Here is an 18,162-nt window from a genome sequence, read left to right on the forward strand (position 1 = left end):
ATGACAGCGGTCTAAGGGACCATGGAGAAAGAACTTACCCTGGTGGTCTGCTATACGATGCGGCTAATTCCCTCTCGGGCGCCGGTCTGTTTGTCTGCTATTATTGTCACATGCACTAGGTGTGTGAGCGACAGCCTGAAAGGCTTAGTTCACAGGTCTGCCATCTTGAAAGAAGGTTGGAAATGATTGATTTCACTGCACACTAAACAGGGCAACATGGCAAATTGTTGCAATTCAAAATTGATACGTAGGCCCAATAATAAAAAGTTAAGTTGTTTAAGGTTGTAATGGGAATCAAAGATTCCAAATGATCAATTGAGCGTTGTACTTAAAATTGGTGTGTGGTGTGTTTGCACAGATGGCAGATTACAAATTTATTGTGGCGAAATATAACAAATTGTTAGGAGACAATCGAAATGTGACTGTTATGCAAAATAGATTTAGTCTAATGCACACGCCTGATTGGCCAGTATAAAGTGCTTGGACAGATAAGACAGGACTAAACCAAAGAAGCTGCGAAAGCATTATGATGTGTGTCACAATTAATAATAGTGTTATTATATGTATATATGTATATGATATGTATAGTAGTGGGGGCTGCTGTGTTCCAGCCCCCGGCCGGATAGCCGACTGTCTGGCCCCCTGGGGGGGCAGGTCTTTGAACCTGGGCCCTGACTAACTGTTGGTTTCCATAGGTGCTTACCACCTCGGTGCCTGGAGGAAAGGGTGAGGTGATTGTTCACACCTCGCCCTTCCTCAGCCTTGTTTTGCATAGACCTCGTGTCTCTCTAGCTGAGGAGCAGACGGGGTCGAAGCTGGGCTGCCCCGCTCCTGGCCTGCTGATGGTAACAGCAGTTACCCTGCCTCGCTTTGGGCGGCCCTACAGCATTGCCCATAAGGATGCTATCGCTAAATGAATGTGGAGACCATCATCATAGCACCCCCAGAACCAGTGCATAAAATGAGACCAAACACAAGATTAGACCACACCTCCACCCATAAAAACAGCACAAGCAAAAATAAGAACAAATTATTTAACCACAATCTTTAAACTTTGACAGAAGAAGGCACTCTTTGAAAGTGTGCCTTTTAAAAGCATCATCATGGGGTCTCGAAGTATACTTTTCTTTTCCAGAGATAAGTCGTTAATAATTTAATCTCTGATCAAACCAACAGGAATAAAACCCATCACACTCACCATGTTCCATCACGCACCACTTGTGAACAATTTAGAAATTCTCTACTTTCTCCACCTCCCACCATCTTCTGGCACTTGCCTACTTTGACATCCCACTTAGGAGACATGTATACTGGAGAAACCTTTGCCACAAATCTTGGTTTCTTCACCTTCATAACATCTCCTGTTGATGCCAACAACTCGCACACGCTCCCAGCGACTTGTGCACGCAACATGAATATGCAGCACGGGATCGCCTTCCAGGCACCTATGTGCAGGTAAGTGTCACTCCCGGCCCTAGTGCATGTTAGATCTTGTGGTCCAGGAATCTGCGTTCCCCTTCTGTCATATGTGCGCCTGGGAGTGTTGGATTGGTAAAACCTAGATTGCCTTGGAGGAAATGGTGGAAGGTCCTCAACCGGACCCCTGGCAAGCATTCTTGGTACAGCCGAAATCCGATCATTTAACCTTTCGGTTTTCTATTCACGATATTTTCGTGCAATACCCCTGGTGACATCAGACCACTGTGGGTCACAGGCGATCAACGGGCAGAAGCGTAGCACACATCCTCCCAGACCCTCCTTCACAAGCATAGCACAAATCCTCCCAGACTGTCCCTCATAAGCATAGCACAAATACTCCCAAAACTCTCCCTCTCAAATTGTCTCTCAGGTGCTGGCCAAATATCCCTCATCATAGCTCTCAACCGTTTATGGCCCCAAGGCAGGTCAAAACAGTTTTCCTTTTCGGCAGATCAGAGCCCATTATATTGTACGAGCGGATTAGCGATTTAGTGGGTGAGTGAACGGATTCCATAGCGGGTGACACCCGCCAAACACGTGGAAGTTGAGACCTCTAGCTCACTGGGTCATGACCACTACACACAGTGACACTGATGCGAGTTTCTCGCTAGCCAAATGCTGGCTAAACAAAGGGTCCACGGTGCCTTGTGCTTCCGGTCATTGTTATTGCCAGTAAAGTGACCACATCACTCAAGTATTTGTAGAAAATAATCGTTTTTGTAAGGGAGCACCGCACTGACCGGCAAAGCAACTAGCAATACGGACTACCTGGAATTACGGATCCAAATGGTTATGCAACATGCAAGGGCGCCGCCATTAAATGACCTTTGAACCCTTCGCCATAGCAACACAGCACCATACCTCACTACAGAAAAAACGAGAATACAACCGAGTGCATCTCCGGGACTCCAGTGACTGCTTTCACATGAGCTCTGTGCACAGCAATACCTCTCAACTAGGAATGCAATGTTTCCTGGTAAACCAAAGAACATCCGGGTCATGGCAAGCACATCCACACAATGGCCAACGAACCTGTGATGATCCAGTATTCTAAGGATACAATAAAATATTTCACTTATGTAAACAAATGCGGCTATGATTCAATCGAGCCCATGTCATAAATACCTTTTATTTGAAGTCCAGGCTAGCAATGCCATTTGTTGGTCTCCTATTCGGTAAAAATGTGATTGTACGGAGTTGTCCGAAATGTGTGAGTTTTCCTCGTGATCTGTAAAAGAATGTATTTACCGTCGCGACCGTGAACTGTTTCTGCTGGAGCAGTGTTACGTGTCAAATGCCTTCCTGTTTGTTCAGCGGCAGTAGAACGACTCTCCATAATGGCTATTGACCATCTGTCAGCCGGTGAGTTCACAAAGCTTTCTGATTTACAGCTGAAATTCTATATTTGACGTTGATCGCCGTGGTCACCTATTTTGTAGACCTGTTAATAGTTCTTTTTTTTATGAGAATTCATTTGAAAGTATAAAACAATATTTAAGTCTGCTGTTTGCCTTGTGCAGGGCTCAGTTGTACATTTTTCAGGAAAAAGCTCTAGAATACGAAATTATAGATTTGGAAAAATACATCAGCATTTCAGTTTGCCGTGTGATGAAAAATCGTGAGGAGCAAGCATTATACGCACAAAGCATTTTAGTTTCCTTTCTTGGACCCTGGCCGCTCGGCATTTATAGTAGAGCTGGAGGAGCCGGGGATTGCATGGATAGAGCCGAGGCTGTGGGTCGTCGGGCCTGTCTCTACGAGCCCACCACGGGCCGAGCCCATGAAATCGCTAGCTCCCATAGAAAAAGGGGAAAAAAAAATCAAACGCGGCCCTGGCGAGCCATCATCATGGACGCGTTTGTTGTTTTCCCTGTATGGGCCTTTCTTCCCATTTTGCCCACGCGGCGCAAGCAAAATGGAAAGAAATTGTCAAATGTGAAAACAAATAAATGGGCATTTCTTCCCATTTTGCCCACGCGGCGCAGGCAAAAGGGAATTAAATAGTGATATGTAAAAAAAAAAAATACAAAAAAAGAGCACTTCTTTACGTTTTGCCTGTGCCGCGCTGGCAGATTGGAAAGAAAAGCTAATTTATTTATGTTCGTATTTGACCATTTCTTTCCGTTTTGCCCGTGCGGCACAGGCAAAATTGAAAGAAGTGCTCTTTTTTGTGTTTTTTTGCATTGTGCAGCCTGGTGGGGCCTGTGGCATCCGGGGTTAACGGCCCGAAAAGAGGGTCGGGCTGGAGCCCCCGTTAGAGCCCGGGCTGGAGCCCACCTCTAATTTACAGTGCTTCATTTTTGTAGGGGCTTGCCAGGGCTCAGCCCCGACACTTATTTCTGAGCCCCGGAACATATTGCTTATTCCAGCTTGGTTATGTTGTAGTGTTTTGGCAACTATTATTTTAACTGGCAGTCAGTCCTTCTTAGTAATATAACAACATTGCAAGATTTGAAATTGCTGAGAGCTATTAGCTCCTACCTCTACCCTAGCCTGGTTACCTTGAAAGCAACAGCTACCAGAAAGTATATTTACCTCCCCAGTCCAAGTGGTGCCTTACAAACATGCATATGTGACATTAACTTTGTTTGAAAATGTTAATTTAACAACAATAGGACGCATCTAGGGCACTTTGAAACATAATGACTCATGCATAATAGCCAAAAAGTTACTGTGCATCTCATATGGAAGTTAGATTTGTGGTGCGCTGTGTACCCGCTCCTAGTTACCTGGGCATAGCTTTTGCATGCTGTGTGATGCCTGACACCCAGGAGCTGGTTTTAGCTCCTGCTCATTGAACCTTAATTCCGAGCCCTGCGGTGTGTACTGGCCAGAGTTCTGCATGAGCTAGCCCATTGTTATTCATGAACCTAATGACCCAGGTTGGCAGGGGTATGTATTCATTTTCATGAATAACCAAGAGTTGGATGGTGACAATGCCATGTCCGCACACTGCTCCACTCAGCTTGCGTGGCATTGCTGCCAATTCTCTACTATAATAACCATCAGGGTGGGTTGACAACAACAGGACAGCCACCAGCCAGCAGCCCCAACACAGGGGCAAGGTCGGTGAAAAGGCCAATATCAAAGAAGGGTTCCTGTTGTGAGGGACAACCTGTGTAAAACAATCTAAGTGAAGTGTTTGATAGGCAAGTTCATCAGTTAAGTAATGATTTTGCCTGCATTTGTCCATCTATCATCACGTTTGCTCTTTTTTTCCTATGGATGAACGGCTAACATGTTCCACTTGCCACCTACAGGATGAGAGCAAAATGTTAACAATGTGTTTTAAAGAAACATTTAAACATTTAGTCTATTTCAAGACACAACTAATATGTTATGTCAATTGATATCTGTAAATCACACAGTGGATCCATAGCCCTCAACCGGTGGGAGTTGCAACTTTAACCACAAATATGTTTACACAGTATGAAGCAGCCGTGGGTAGTGTCAAAAGTGGGCAGTGAGTTGCCCACCCCAATGTGTAACAGGTGTGCTAGAAAATATTTGGGCCCTGGAACTTATTTTCCTACAAACTAAGCACTGGGCATGTATGTAACCTACTATAACCAAATGTGCTTGGCAGTTGTATCAGACAAGAAAGCACTTGTGTTTTAGAGAAGTTTTTAGATTTCCTTGAGCTCTGAAACTCATTCTCTTCTTTGGTGTAGGATGGAATCCACCTTCTCCTGCCCCCCCTCGCCCTCTCTCTCTGCAGAGTAGCATACTTTCTGGGCATGACCACAATGTCTTTATTTGGACTTATGCAAATCCTTGTCCATTATACTGCATGTTTGATGGGTACGGTTTTATGTCGCGGAAGGCCATTATGGTGTAAAAACATGCAATCGATTCAGTGCATCTTAAGTAGAAACCTACAAAAGTTAAGGCCGGGAAGGAAGACGTCTTGCTATTTTGCTCTGCTTCAGAAGAACAGCTTTATCTGGTTTCTTGTATAGTTCAACTGGTTCAGAAGCCATCGATAAGTGGATAGGACACACTATTAAGTACTTTGAATACATGACCGGATGCTAACCCGCTCCTGTAAGGATGCCACAGACCAGCTATCAAGGCCCGAAGAAGGGCAGAGGTTAAATGACGTGGCTGTCTCCACACTTGCACAAATCACTGAGGGTTATGAGTGTGCACTAACTTATCTGCTTCTGGGAATCTGATAGGAAAAGGGGGGGGGATAAGAAGGAAAACAACAAGCCCGGAAACATACTCCTAAGTGACTAATGCAGTTTTCGAGTGGGGGCTACCTTCCTATCCGTTGGTGTGTCTGAAGGTCATGTGAAAGTCCTCAGTAGAGATGGCAGGGAGACATGCTTAAGGGCTTGGTGCGCTATATAAATAAAATACAATACAATAGTTTAGAGCACACCTTAAAAGTGATGTTTTGAAACACCTGCAACTCTTAGTTGATGGACACAGATAGAATCCTGGGTCTACAGAAGGGTTTTAGTTAAACCTCACCGGCCACAGCATTGAACCAAAGATGGCTTCAAGTGCCTAACTTGTTGACTGCTCGAAAGACTGCTATGTCGGATTGGCTTCACTTGCTTGCCCTATTTTGCAGCACTTTGACGTTATATTTGAAAATGCCCCCAGGAAAACGTACACGTGAAAAATTTGTCAGCAAAACATAGTTTTCAAAAATGTAGTCGTTCAATACAACCAATAAAAAGCGTGAAAATGTTGGCAGTGATAAGGTCTCCAGAAAAGCAATTTTCAAATACATGAAAGTACAAGGCTGTACTCCTAGTGACCCAAACCTCCAACAAACCCCCCACAATAACCCTAATCCTTACCCTAACTCTAAATAGAGCCAAATTCTACCCTTACCTAGCACTAACTCTTAAGCGCACTAAGGCGTTTTATTTGCATGTGACTCGACGAAACACTGACTAAAAAAGAAAATGAACAATTAACCTAACTCCAAACTCTTTACCAGCTGTCCACAAATTCCATAGCCCTTGCCTTAACCCAAATACTTTCTCTAATCCTAACCAGAGCTGGATAAATAAATAACAAACCAAACCATAGCCATACCCTAACTTCAACTCTAATTGCTTACCCTAATGCCTATTCTACCCGAACCCCTAAGTTTATCCTAACCCCTAGCCTACAGCAACATCAGCCCTCTCCACGCTCCCTTTCTTTAGCACTTGCCCAAACCACTACTCTACTAGCCCTAGCCTTACCAGAACCCTACCCTAACATATGCCATTACACTTAATTTACCCTAACCACTAACCAAATCCTAACCCCACATACCCTCCCACAACTGCCCTAACCCTTATCCTAATTCTAACCAAAATCTTTACCATAATCCGACCACCTATCCTAACCCAATCACAAGCCCATTAAACCCCCCTTAACCTGAACACTTACCCTAGCCACACTGCATATCTGTCTGAGTGCTTTTGAGCTGCATTGTTTGACTACTTCTTGCTTTACGACATTTTCGCTGCAGAGATATTTTCGCCCCGATTTTTTCACTTACATTTTTATTGGCAACATTTTCACTGGATACCGACTTTGAAGGTCTAAATTGGCACCGCTGCAAATCATAGAGTCATCTGATTTTAGTAGTTATTGTCGAACCAACTGGTCACCATAATTCAGTGAGATATTAGTTATTGTGTTTTGAGGGTCATTGGGAACCCTCATTTGTGGACCTGGCCCATGCAGAGCCCTAACTGCTTAGAGAATGTGTGAGGCATGTTTCTACTGATTGCCACTGCTATCATCACACCTAGTGTTAACCCTGTGTACTGCATCATTCAGTTCTATTTAGAGCACTTGTCTGTAGGGCTTTAAGTGGGTCGGGACTAGCCAGGGCAGAGCGTTGGCAGTCTTTAAAATGTGCTCCCAAGCAGGGGCTCTGCCGGACTCCCCACAACTATCCTGAGGGTCACCAAACACCTCTGGTAGCCCTTTAGCGGAAGAGAGCCTCACGATTTAAAGGGCTGCCTGGAGGGTCAGAGCTTCTGATTAGAAAAACAGAGAGGCACACACCTTGCAGGTAGTCCTTTAAACACACGGCTGTGTTGAGATAAATCACTGTCTGAGAGGTTTGGTACCTCTCACAAACAAACAAAAGGAGGAGGGGCGCACTGCTATCAATTATTTTGGTGCACCCTTCCCTCTTTGGGAATAAGAGCCAGTGATAAGAAACAAAAGTAGAGGGTGAACCAGTGCACCCCGTTCCTGCTTGGCTCCCACTATCCCCACTCCCTCAAACACCTTCCTCCGCACTTCGGCCACACACCCTTGTTAGAGCCCCCTTCAAACCTGCGCCCCAATTAAAACACTATTGTGTTTGCATCCTGTGTCTCTCCAGATGGCTTGGCCTCCAATTCCCGCCTGTGTAGCCACCATAGTCATGAAGGATCATGCAGGTCGTGGACCAAAATGTCTGGTGTAGGTTGCAGATCCCTGCACTAGAGCGTTTAGTTTTCGTACATGGTACTTGCTAAATGCATTGCTCCTTAACATACCAAGATCACTGTTACACAATTGTTTTTCACATGCCTTGCGTTGTGGAAATTCAAATGAAATTGTCACCTCCCCTTAACCCAAGATTAATCTCTTTACAGCCCATATATGTGGGGGGAGAGAGTTCTTTGCTTGGCTAAACTAGCATTTCATTTTTCTAGGGGCACGTTGGAACGTGCTTACCTAAAGAAACCAGCATTGGTAATGCCAACAGTTTGGGATTTTGCCTAGGCATGGAAAAGGCACTTGCCAGGCACTGCCATAGTGGTATTAACTGGCCATTGATGTTAGCAGGTACAAATGGTGCAAGTGCCCGGGCATTTAAAAGCAGTGCTTGGCAAATTCCTAATAATTATCCACAAGCCAAAACTGTTGTCTTTGCCAATTATTGTTTTGAACAGAACTTCAGTGAAGAGCACGCATATGCTTTTAAATTGAGTGGCTGAAGCCAGACCTGGTTTAGACATTTTGATTACACCAGAAACTGGGGTGGAGTGGGGTTACATCCACAATTAAGTCATTACCCTCAAAAAACTGCTTTGAAAAAACGCTGCTGGGCACATTGAGTGCAAAGTTTGATGGTGTGGCTTGAATAAAGTGAGTTGAACGAGTTCCCACGAGGAGCTGTTTTAGGTGGGGAGGGGCAGGACGTATGTGGGAATGGCGATAGGGATTGGCATGGCCATGGGCAGGCAATGGGTGGGCAAATTACCAAACACCTTCAAGCTTTGTGTCCCTCCTCATATACCATGTCTCTAATGCATTCGTTTCGGCATATAGGTGGCTCTGCCCAGAAGAGCACAAACTAAAATTGGCACGTAGCACATTTAGTGTCAGTCGTTTGTACAGCCATTGATTGCCGCATATACGTGAAATGAAAAACTAAATGGCGTGCATTTTCGTGTGTTGTTGCAGGCCGAATACGTTCAACTTGTCACGGAACTGCGCATGACAAGGGCCATTCATCCTCAGATCGATGGCTTCCTGCAGGGCTTCCATTTGTTCATCCCGCCTTCGCTGATACAGCTATTCGATGAATATGAATTGGTAAGCAGCCATTTTTACATCTACGGCGGCATCTTCATGCTAAAAGAATGTGTTTAATAATATTTAGCGAGCATTGCTTTTTTGGGGGCGTATATGTGTGCACTAATGTTGCTGTGCTCTCGTCTCTGAAACGCCAGAATGCATGAGCAAATCCAACCTTTGCATCCTAATTTGGCTGGCTGGGCTGGGGTTAATTGGAGACAGCACAGGTAGGCGAGGGGGCAGGCTTCTTACCGATGGCCCATCACAGCGCCGACCCGGTGAAACCATCTCTACTGTGGCCAGTTAACATAGATCAAGAAGCAATTCAAACTGTGACTACAATTTCAACCAGAGAAACGTGAGTAATGAGGCTCAGCCTCGGTATCCAACAACCCCACTGACAGATCAAAATTGTCAGCACAATAAATAACTAGGTAGCGGGGGTTGCAGCGTGACCGGGGTAAGTAGGTGGCGGGGGTTGCTGTGTGGCCGGGGTAACTAGGTAGTAGGGGTTGCAGCGTAGCCGGGATAACTAGGTGGCGGGGGTTGCAGCGTGGCCGGGGTAACTAGGTAGCGGGGTTGCAGCATAGCTGGGGTAACTAGGTGGCGGGGGTTGCAGCGTGGCCGGGGTTGGAAAAACAAATCAGAACCTACTGCTTCAGATAAGCAGATTGTGTCTAGTCTAGTCCATCACGCAGGCTGTAATTGTGCAGCCCGTTGGACATGTGCGATGCTTCTGTGTATGCTGGTTGCTACGGATTGTAGGATTGTAGGATTGTTCACTTGGAGGACTAAGGGTGAGGTTGAGGTCTGGAAACATGCATTGGCAAAGCCAATAGGTTTTAGTTGTTTTATGACGAATGCCGCCACAAATAACCCAATGAAGCTACCATACGCATGACGAGGTCACCATATGGTAAGATATAACCATGGATGTGCAGAAACTGCTATCATGTATCTAGTGCAGCATTAAAATACCCTATACCATACCATAGAAATCTTCTACATAAATACATGAATAGTCCTTCATGGACAGGGCTCAAGTCCTTAAAAAACAAGCATTGACAATGCCAACAGTTCAGGCTTTTGTGTAGGCTTGGGAAAGGCACTTTCCAGGCACAGCCATAGTTGCATTAACTGGCCATGGATTGTAGCAGGTGCAAAATGGTGCGAGTTCCTGGCCATCTAATAGCAGTGCCTGGCAAATGCCTAATACATATACACAAGCCAAAACGGTTGGCTTTGCCAATGTTTGTTTTTAACAGGACTTGAGTATAGGACTTGCATAGTACTTATAAATAAGAGTGGCTGAAGGCAGACCTGGTTGACATTTCTATCACACTAGCAGTGGGTTTACAACTCCAATTAAGTTATTCACTTTCAGATGACTGCTTTGAAAGAGCACTGGCAGGCACTTGAGTGCAATGTTTGATGGTAAGGTTTGATGAAAATGAGCTCAAAAGTTCACATGAGGAGGTGTTTTGTGTAGGGAGGAGTAGGAACTGTGTGGGAATATCCATAGGGATTATCATGGCAATGGCTATTCAATTGGTAGGCAAACAACACCTACAAGCTGTGTTCCTTCTCATTTGCTATTTCTCCCTATCTGTACTCTGATGCAATAGTTTCAGCTATAATAGCCCATTCTAAAAATGGTTGGCCTGACATACACAATGGAAGTGACACAGGAACTGAACGTATTCAAAAATCAAACATGCACATTTCTTTCAGTTTGTTTTTCCCAACTGAAGGACTAATAAGCATTTTCAGAGACAACAGATGTCCCTATAACATTGCTGATTAAGTATTAAGAGTGCACACCTATTATGATGAAGAATCTTTAACACAATGGGCCTGATTATGAGTTTGTCGTGTGATTAAAACGGTGGTAATACATTATCTCTGCATTACCACACCACAGAATTACTGGTTTGCGGTAAGGCAGAGGGAAAACCTCCAGCAGAATGCTAGTGGTAATTCCTACACTCTACAGCCGAAGATGGCCAAATCAGCAGAATTACCTTCCTGCTGAATTACTTCCAGTGATAATTCCACCGAAATCCCCATGGAGTCCTTTGGACTAACACCACCTACCATAACTCATAATCAGGTGGTAATTCCGCCAGACAAGGTGGTGATAACGGCAAATCTGTTTTGTGGTATCTCTTCAGATTTCCCACAAAACTTGTGATGAGGCCCAATGTTCTGTATAGCAGACAATCGATATAATGCAAAAAAGCAGCAGGCGCCCCTCTCTCGAAAGAACACGGCATGGTAACCTGTTCAGTGGTTATTAACCACTTTGAGAGTTCGCAGCCATCTGCTTTTTGCTCACTGTGCCTTTCACAGTTGGAAAATATACATCAGTCTTTGTCCCACCCACATGGGCAGTCCTGCACTGAAATGCAATGGCAATTCCTTTCTGAACAAGAGTACCATTAGCAACCCCATACACTTGTTTCAGCCTTGTTGGGCCTCATCAGTGAGGTGAAGCTGTGCCTCTCTGAGGACATTGAGCAGGGAGTCCACGTCCGGTTGCCCCCAGGTAACTTAGGGTGACCAACCCCAAGTTCCTTCCAAAAATTCAAAAAAGGTAGCAGGCGCCCCTCTCTCGAAAGAACATGGCATGATAATCTGTTCAGTGGTTATTAACTGGATCAATGTAAGGCATTTCTAATGGATTCCTTCCTTTCACAGATTCCTCATCTATGATATGCATATCCCAGTGCAGCAGTTCTCCGGATATTTTTCTGCCGCTAGGGAACGCCATGCGGCTCCACGTCTGGTCCGTCTGCCTCTATGTGCCCTGCGCCGTATAGGGCGTCACGGCCAGTATAAGTAGCATCACCACGCCCTATGACCTTAGTTCCTTCTTTCCACAGACTCTGTTTGGTTATTGGGAATGTGCTCGTCAAGCTTTTCAAAAAGTGATTTCACATGCCGACTCAGTCGAAGGCCTCTGGTTTCAAGCCATGCCTGGACTGCGGTAGACAGCTTGTACTGTCTGGGAGAAGAGCACAACAACCAGGATTACGGGTCGTGTTAGTCGATGTACCCAAATGCCCTTAGTGAGCAGGCTGCGAAATTGTTCACCTTCATCCACAAGATAAAGGTTGTGCGGTCGAGGGCGAAAAAAAACGACTACTACTCTCACCAGCACTCTTCTTCTTCCTCGAAGAAAAAGATCCACCGCTCTAAGGATTATCCTGAGCGGTCAGTGCAGGTTCACTCCCCAACCCAATCCTCCACGAAGGAGGAATGGGAAAGCTTTTCTCTGAAGATGCTTCACATCTTCCCCAAGGCACTGGTGGCTCCGACGCCTGTGGCGCAGGCATGGGTGCCATCGGCTTAGGTCATGGCGCTGATGGGTCCCATTGAGTCTTCCGCGACGGGCAGAGTACCATCAGGCGACCACTGCCACACGCCTACAGGCTCGGGCCTGGTCCAAACGGAGAGCAAGACCGCTCAGCGCAGCAGACTCCAGTGGCAGCGTCTTCCTTGTCAGCGACATGGGCACCGCAGGAATACATCCCACTTCCCAGAGATTCTTTTATGTAAAAAATGTATGGCATTTGGGATGAGGAATGCCACCAGATCCCATTTCGGTTGGAGCCCATGGGTTCTAGGGAAGAGAGGGACTTCCCTGAGGAATACTGTGGGAGTAGAAACATGCTGGACTTGGCAGCTGACCGTTAAGGTGCCAGCGTTTTAGGCACTTGGACATTATGTCAGCGCCAACACCAAGTAATCATCAGGCCACTTTTCAGTGCCTGATGGCAAAGGTGGCCTATACCATGCGTCTATCAGCTCCGTTCAGGTCCCGATTGCAATACAAACTCTGCAACATTCTGGACAATGCTCCGAAGAAGGAGACACTGCTGTCCTTTAACATGGCGGTAGAGTCCCCAGTGTTGGAAGTGTAGGAGGAACCTGCCTCTGTTGCCCCAGTGGACAGGGATCTGGTGAGGAAGCACTGTCCTTCTCCGTCAAACCCAGCTTTCCTCTCTGGCCATGCATCACCTGGAAGCCTGGTGGTGTAGGCCACTATGAAGAGCTTCAAGACCTCTCCCTTTCCGTCCCTTCTGCCAGACAGGGAAAGCAAAAGGCTGCAAGTGTGGGACAAGAAAGTGTTTGCGTCAGGCAGTCTAGCGCTGCGAGCTGTAAATGCATGTTGTGCTATGGGCGACGTTCTCCTTTGGCCACTAGCCGGCCATAGCCGGTGCAGCAGAGAACGTTCCAGGGGGCGAGATGTGGGGTGGGTTTCTGTCCCTATTCTCGGACGACAAGGAGAAAGCGTGGCATATGCTGCAATCTGGCCTAGACATGGTCGACTATGTGGGCTGGTCCTTTGCCGTTAGCATGGTGGTCAGGCCGACATTCATGTCTAAGGACGTCCGGATTTGTAGCTGATGTCCAGTCGAGGCTGCTAAATGTGACATTTTACAGGCAGAACTTATTTGGAGCCAACGGTGGACAATGCCCTCCAAAAAGTTCAGTCGTCAAAGGCGACCGCCAAGTCCAGCAGCCCCCCCACCCAATCCTCATCGCAGGGCAGGGGTTGCACCCCTTTCCTGTGTTTGCCTAGAGGGGCCGTGGGCAACCTGCCCCGTGAAGGGGCCAAGGCTGACGCTTCCCGAGAGGCAGAGAGAGAGAGAGAGAGAGAGAGGTTTGCATCAAGGAAGTATTGCAGCTGCTGCAGTCCCCTCAGCACCCCAGGAACCCAAACCTCAGTGACAGGCTCCAGCACACGTCACGGGTGGCCGATGGGCGGGGGCTATCATTGTTCAGCTGGGAGTGGTCGGAGACGTCAGATACTTGGACCCTACAGGTCATCAATCAGGGATATTGCCTTCTTTTTCTTCAATGCCCACCAGACCACGGTCCACCAGCCACCCCTCTCTCTCCGGTCCCAATCCTCTTGAAGGAGGTCCATCAACTTCTGGCAAAGAACCCTATCTACTAGTTCCGTGTTCAGAATAAGGTAAGAGGTAGTACTCCACCTATTTTCTGGTGCCGAAGAATGATGCAGACTTGCTCCCCATTCTGCATCTGCGGCTACTAAACTTGTTCCTTCGCAAAGACCAGTTCAAGATGGTCACTCTAGCCCAGATCCTGCAAGCCCTCGATCTGCGGGACTGGTTGATTTCCTTGGATGTTCAGGATGCCTACTTCTATGTGCCGATTCATCTGAAGCACAGGAAGTACCAGAGGTTCGCTACCATTCAGTCTTTCGTCAGCATCCAGGGTTTCCACCAAGCTGCTGTCAGTTGTAGTGGCTCGACTCAAGCGGGGAAGACATCCATATCTTTCCATACCTAAATGACTTGCTTCTCCGAGCTCACTCATCAGAGCTAGTGTCGGGACATTTACTATGTACATGCACCCTCTAGTTTGGGCTTTTCCCTGAACTTCGAAAAGTCTCAGGTTCTGCCATCTCAGTCTCTCCGATTTATCGGGGCAGTCTTGGACACTCACCTGGACATGACTTTCCTGCACGAGGATCAAGAGGCCAACATTTTCCCAGTGGTCAATGTCCTTCAATCACAGACACAAGTCCGAGGCTCTGCCTTCCTGCGCCTTCTGGTTCTTATGGCCTCCTGCATCTGAGTAGTGTCAGAGGCAAGGCTGCGCATGAGATTGCTTAAGTTTCTTCTTCATTGCCAATGGTCATAGTCCCAGGGCTACATGTAAGACCTTCTGGAGGTCTTGAGTCCAGTAGCTCAGGACCTAGCGTGGTTGGCCAGGTGAGACAATTTGCTGAAAGGCGTGTTGTTTTGACAACCTTGGCCCCAGGGGCGGTGGTCACAGACGCAACTCTGACTGGTTGGGGTGTCCACTTGTCAGATCTTATGGTGTGCTGGCTGTGGTCTCCTGGAGTCTCTGGGGCACATCAACTTGCTGGAGTTGAGAGCGATCAGGCTGGCCCTAGCCTCTTCCCTGACAGATTTAGGAGTTAGTGGTTCAGAGTTCACCTGTGTAATCTTCTGCAATGATTTCCTTTTAGTTGTTTTTTTGATGTGTTTCTTTGTGGTCTGGGTTTCGTGAAGAAATGGGCAAACCTCCCCTGACGCCACCCTGCCTAGTAAGCAAAACACCAGGCAGACTGACCCCGGGGAGACCACCCAATAGCCATACAAAAACCCCAATGAACGGAACAAAAACCTGTTTGTAAATTGGCAGTGCAGGCAAACCAGAAAATACAATGGATTATTTGATTAGAGCGTCCAGGAAAATAGAGTAACCAGAATCCAGGAACCTCGGTGGGTGGGGGGCAACTAAGAGGCAGCAGGTGCAAGGAAACAAGCACAGGACCAGGAAGGAGGACAACGGCAGAGCGCACAAGAGGGAGGGAAGTAACAAGGGAAGCGCTGAGCTAGGAATGTACAAATCGGTGGCAAGGCAGTACAACCAAGCGTTGAGACGCGAGTTTCGCTGTGTCCCCAGAGCATAAAAATCTCTGGTGCCAGTGGGCGCTGTCAAAACTAGACAGCGTTAGCAATCCAGGAACACTTGTGGTGGCCATGTTGGTAGGAAAAATGGCTGTCGCAATGTAGAGCGAACCTTCCATGCCAACCAGAAAGGCCAGGCACAGTAAGATATGACATCATGCCCCCTCTGAAGACCTAGACCACTAGGTCTACCAGGATGAAGGAGATGAAAACGGCAGATGTGGCGAGGAGCATGTATATTGGAAATGGGCTCCCAAGAACGTTCACTGGGAAGATAACCTTTCCAATCAACCAGGTATTGCAGGTGTCCTCTCCTTTATCTAAAACCACAGATCCTAGAAACCTTGTATTCCGGTTGGTGATCATCAGTTATAACTGGTGAAGGAATTAGAGTTTCTCTTGTAGATGGATGATATGACTTGTAGAGAAGTGTGAAACACGGGATGGATGCGCTTTCAGGTAGCTGGTAACCTGAGACGAAATGCCACAGGGTTAATCATTTTGATCACAGAAAAAGGACCATAAAAGCGTGGTGGCAACTTTTTAGGTCGCAAATGCTGGCGAAGGTATTTGGAGGATAAACAGACCTTATCACATATGGCATACAGGGACAGATGGATGTCGTTTGCGGTCCTCATACTTCTTGGTGTACTCTCTAGCTCTCAACAGATGTTCCTTTACCCTCTTATGGGTGGTTTGTAGATCGTTAATCGAGATGTCCATGGAGGGTACAGGACTGATTCCTGCAGCATCTATAGCCAATATAGAAGGATGAAAGCCAAAGTTGCAGAAAAATGGGCTGATGTTCAAGGTTGAATGATCCAAGTTGTTATAGGCAAATTCAGCTACTCGAAGCAAAGATACCCAATCGTCCTGGACTTGAGATGAGAAACAGCATAAGTATTGCTCTAGGGTTTGATAGACCCTTTCTGTTATTCCATTGCTCTGGGGATGGTAACCAGAAGACAAGGCTCTCTGAACTCCGAGAAGTCGACATAGTTGAGACCAAAAACGAGAGGTGTATTGAGCCACCCGGTCCGACAAAATGGTAGATGGTAATACATGAAGACAGAAAATCTCTGAAAGAAAAATATTTACCATCTCACAAGCAGTGGGTAGCTTACAACGCAGAGTGAAGTGAGCCATATGAAGAGATCAATAGTGACTACAATGGTGGTGCATCCTTTCGACAGTGGTAACTCCATGATGAAATCTGTGGCTATAACTTGCCAGGGTCAAGAAGGAAGTTCGGGCTGTAACAGTAACCCAGATGGCTGTCAGTTATGATATTTGCTCTGGGCACAAACAGAACAGGATTGCACAAATGATTGTATATCCGCTGACGTCGTAGGCCAGCAAAAGTACCTTTTGACATTTTATAGGGTAACCTTGACTCCCCGGGGCCTGGAAAAGGTGGTATCACGGCAGAGATTCACCACCGACTCTACTAAAGGTTTAGAAGGTAGATACAAGGCAGTCCCTTTGAAGACCTTCTTTTGCAGTTAGGCCCAAAGGATTGTCATGAGGAAGTTTTTGCCATTCCTCACAGGATAGTGTCTCTTGAAGTACTCTTTCAAGGAAATCATCAACGTGACTGAAGAAATAACCATTCCAGAAATATTGTGGGCAGCGTCAAGGAGTAGTTTTTGATGTAATCAGGACGTCGCAAAAGAGCATCTGCAAGTACATTGAGGGTTCCAGGAATATAGGTAATGCGAAACTGGTATTGGGCAAATAAATAGGCCCAATAAGCTTATCTACTGTTTCTACATTCCATTGACTGCAACACCTGGAGGATCTGATGCTCTGTTCTGACTTGTACACGAAACACTGTTCCTAACAAAAGATGTCACCATTCCACAAAGGCTTGACGTATGTCCAATAGTTCCTTCTCCAGGACAGAATAATGTGTTATGCTGTCAGAGAGGGTCCTGGACAGGTAAGCAATAGGATGTTCACAGCCATCTTCCTGTTCTTGTTTAAGCAACACAGCGATAGCAAAATCGGAGGTATCAGTTTCCACCCAAAAAAGATTTAGAAACGTCTGGTTGACAAAGTATGGGACCTTCCGAGAAACTTTTCTTTAACAGTTGATAAGCTGAATCTTGGGTAAGTGACCAGACAAAATGAATATCTTTCAATGATAGGTCGTACAATGGTAGAACAATTTTGAATGCATTTTCTATAGAAGTTAGCTAACCCAAGGAAGGACTGGATCTGTTTTACGGTAGTGGGTATTGGCCAGGACATGACAGCAGATACCTTATTGGGATCTATGGAAATACCGTGATGGCTTAACACAAATTCGAGATAACGGATGGTAGATACATGAAACTGACATTTCCCAGGTTTAGCCAACAAATGATTTTCACAAAGTAGAGTCAAAACCTTGGTTACATGTTCCTGATGGAATTTGGGATCCTGGGTATAGATCAGTATGTCATCCAAGTTGAAAATTACCAAAAGGAACAACATGTCAGAAAAGATCTGATCCATGAAGCGCTGAAAGACCGCTGGCGCTTTAGCCATGCCAAAGGGCATCACCAAATATTCAAAATGACCAAAGGGGATCCAAAAAGCAGTCTTCCAATCGTCTCCTACCCTTATCCGAATAAGGTGGTAAGCCCCTCGAAGCATAACTTGGAAAACAACACTGCCCCTTGAAGAGCCTCCAGGATGTCCGAAATGAGGGGTAAAGGATACC

The 18,162-nt window shown here is 46.3% G+C and overlaps 1 protein-coding gene across 3 annotated transcripts in view; it reads left to right on the forward strand.

Moving 5' to 3' along the window:
• HACE1 (HECT domain and ankyrin repeat containing E3 ubiquitin protein ligase 1) overlaps positions 1–18,162 on the forward strand; it is an 838,224-nt gene that overhangs the window by 493,102 nt on the left and 326,960 nt on the right. For all 3 annotated transcript variants that reach the window (XM_069606519.1, XM_069606520.1, XM_069606521.1), the window contains one exon: positions 8,896–9,027. In XM_069606519.1, coding sequence (XP_069462620.1) covers positions 8,896–9,027 — 132 coding nt within the window. The remainder of the gene's footprint in view (positions 1–8,895; positions 9,028–18,162) is intronic.

Source organism: Ambystoma mexicanum, chromosome 4p (assembly GCF_040938575.1).
Source record: "Ambystoma mexicanum isolate Mex_15411 chromosome 4p, UKY_AmexF1_1, whole genome shotgun sequence".
Taxonomy (NCBI): domain Eukaryota; kingdom Metazoa; phylum Chordata; class Amphibia; order Caudata; family Ambystomatidae; genus Ambystoma; species Ambystoma mexicanum.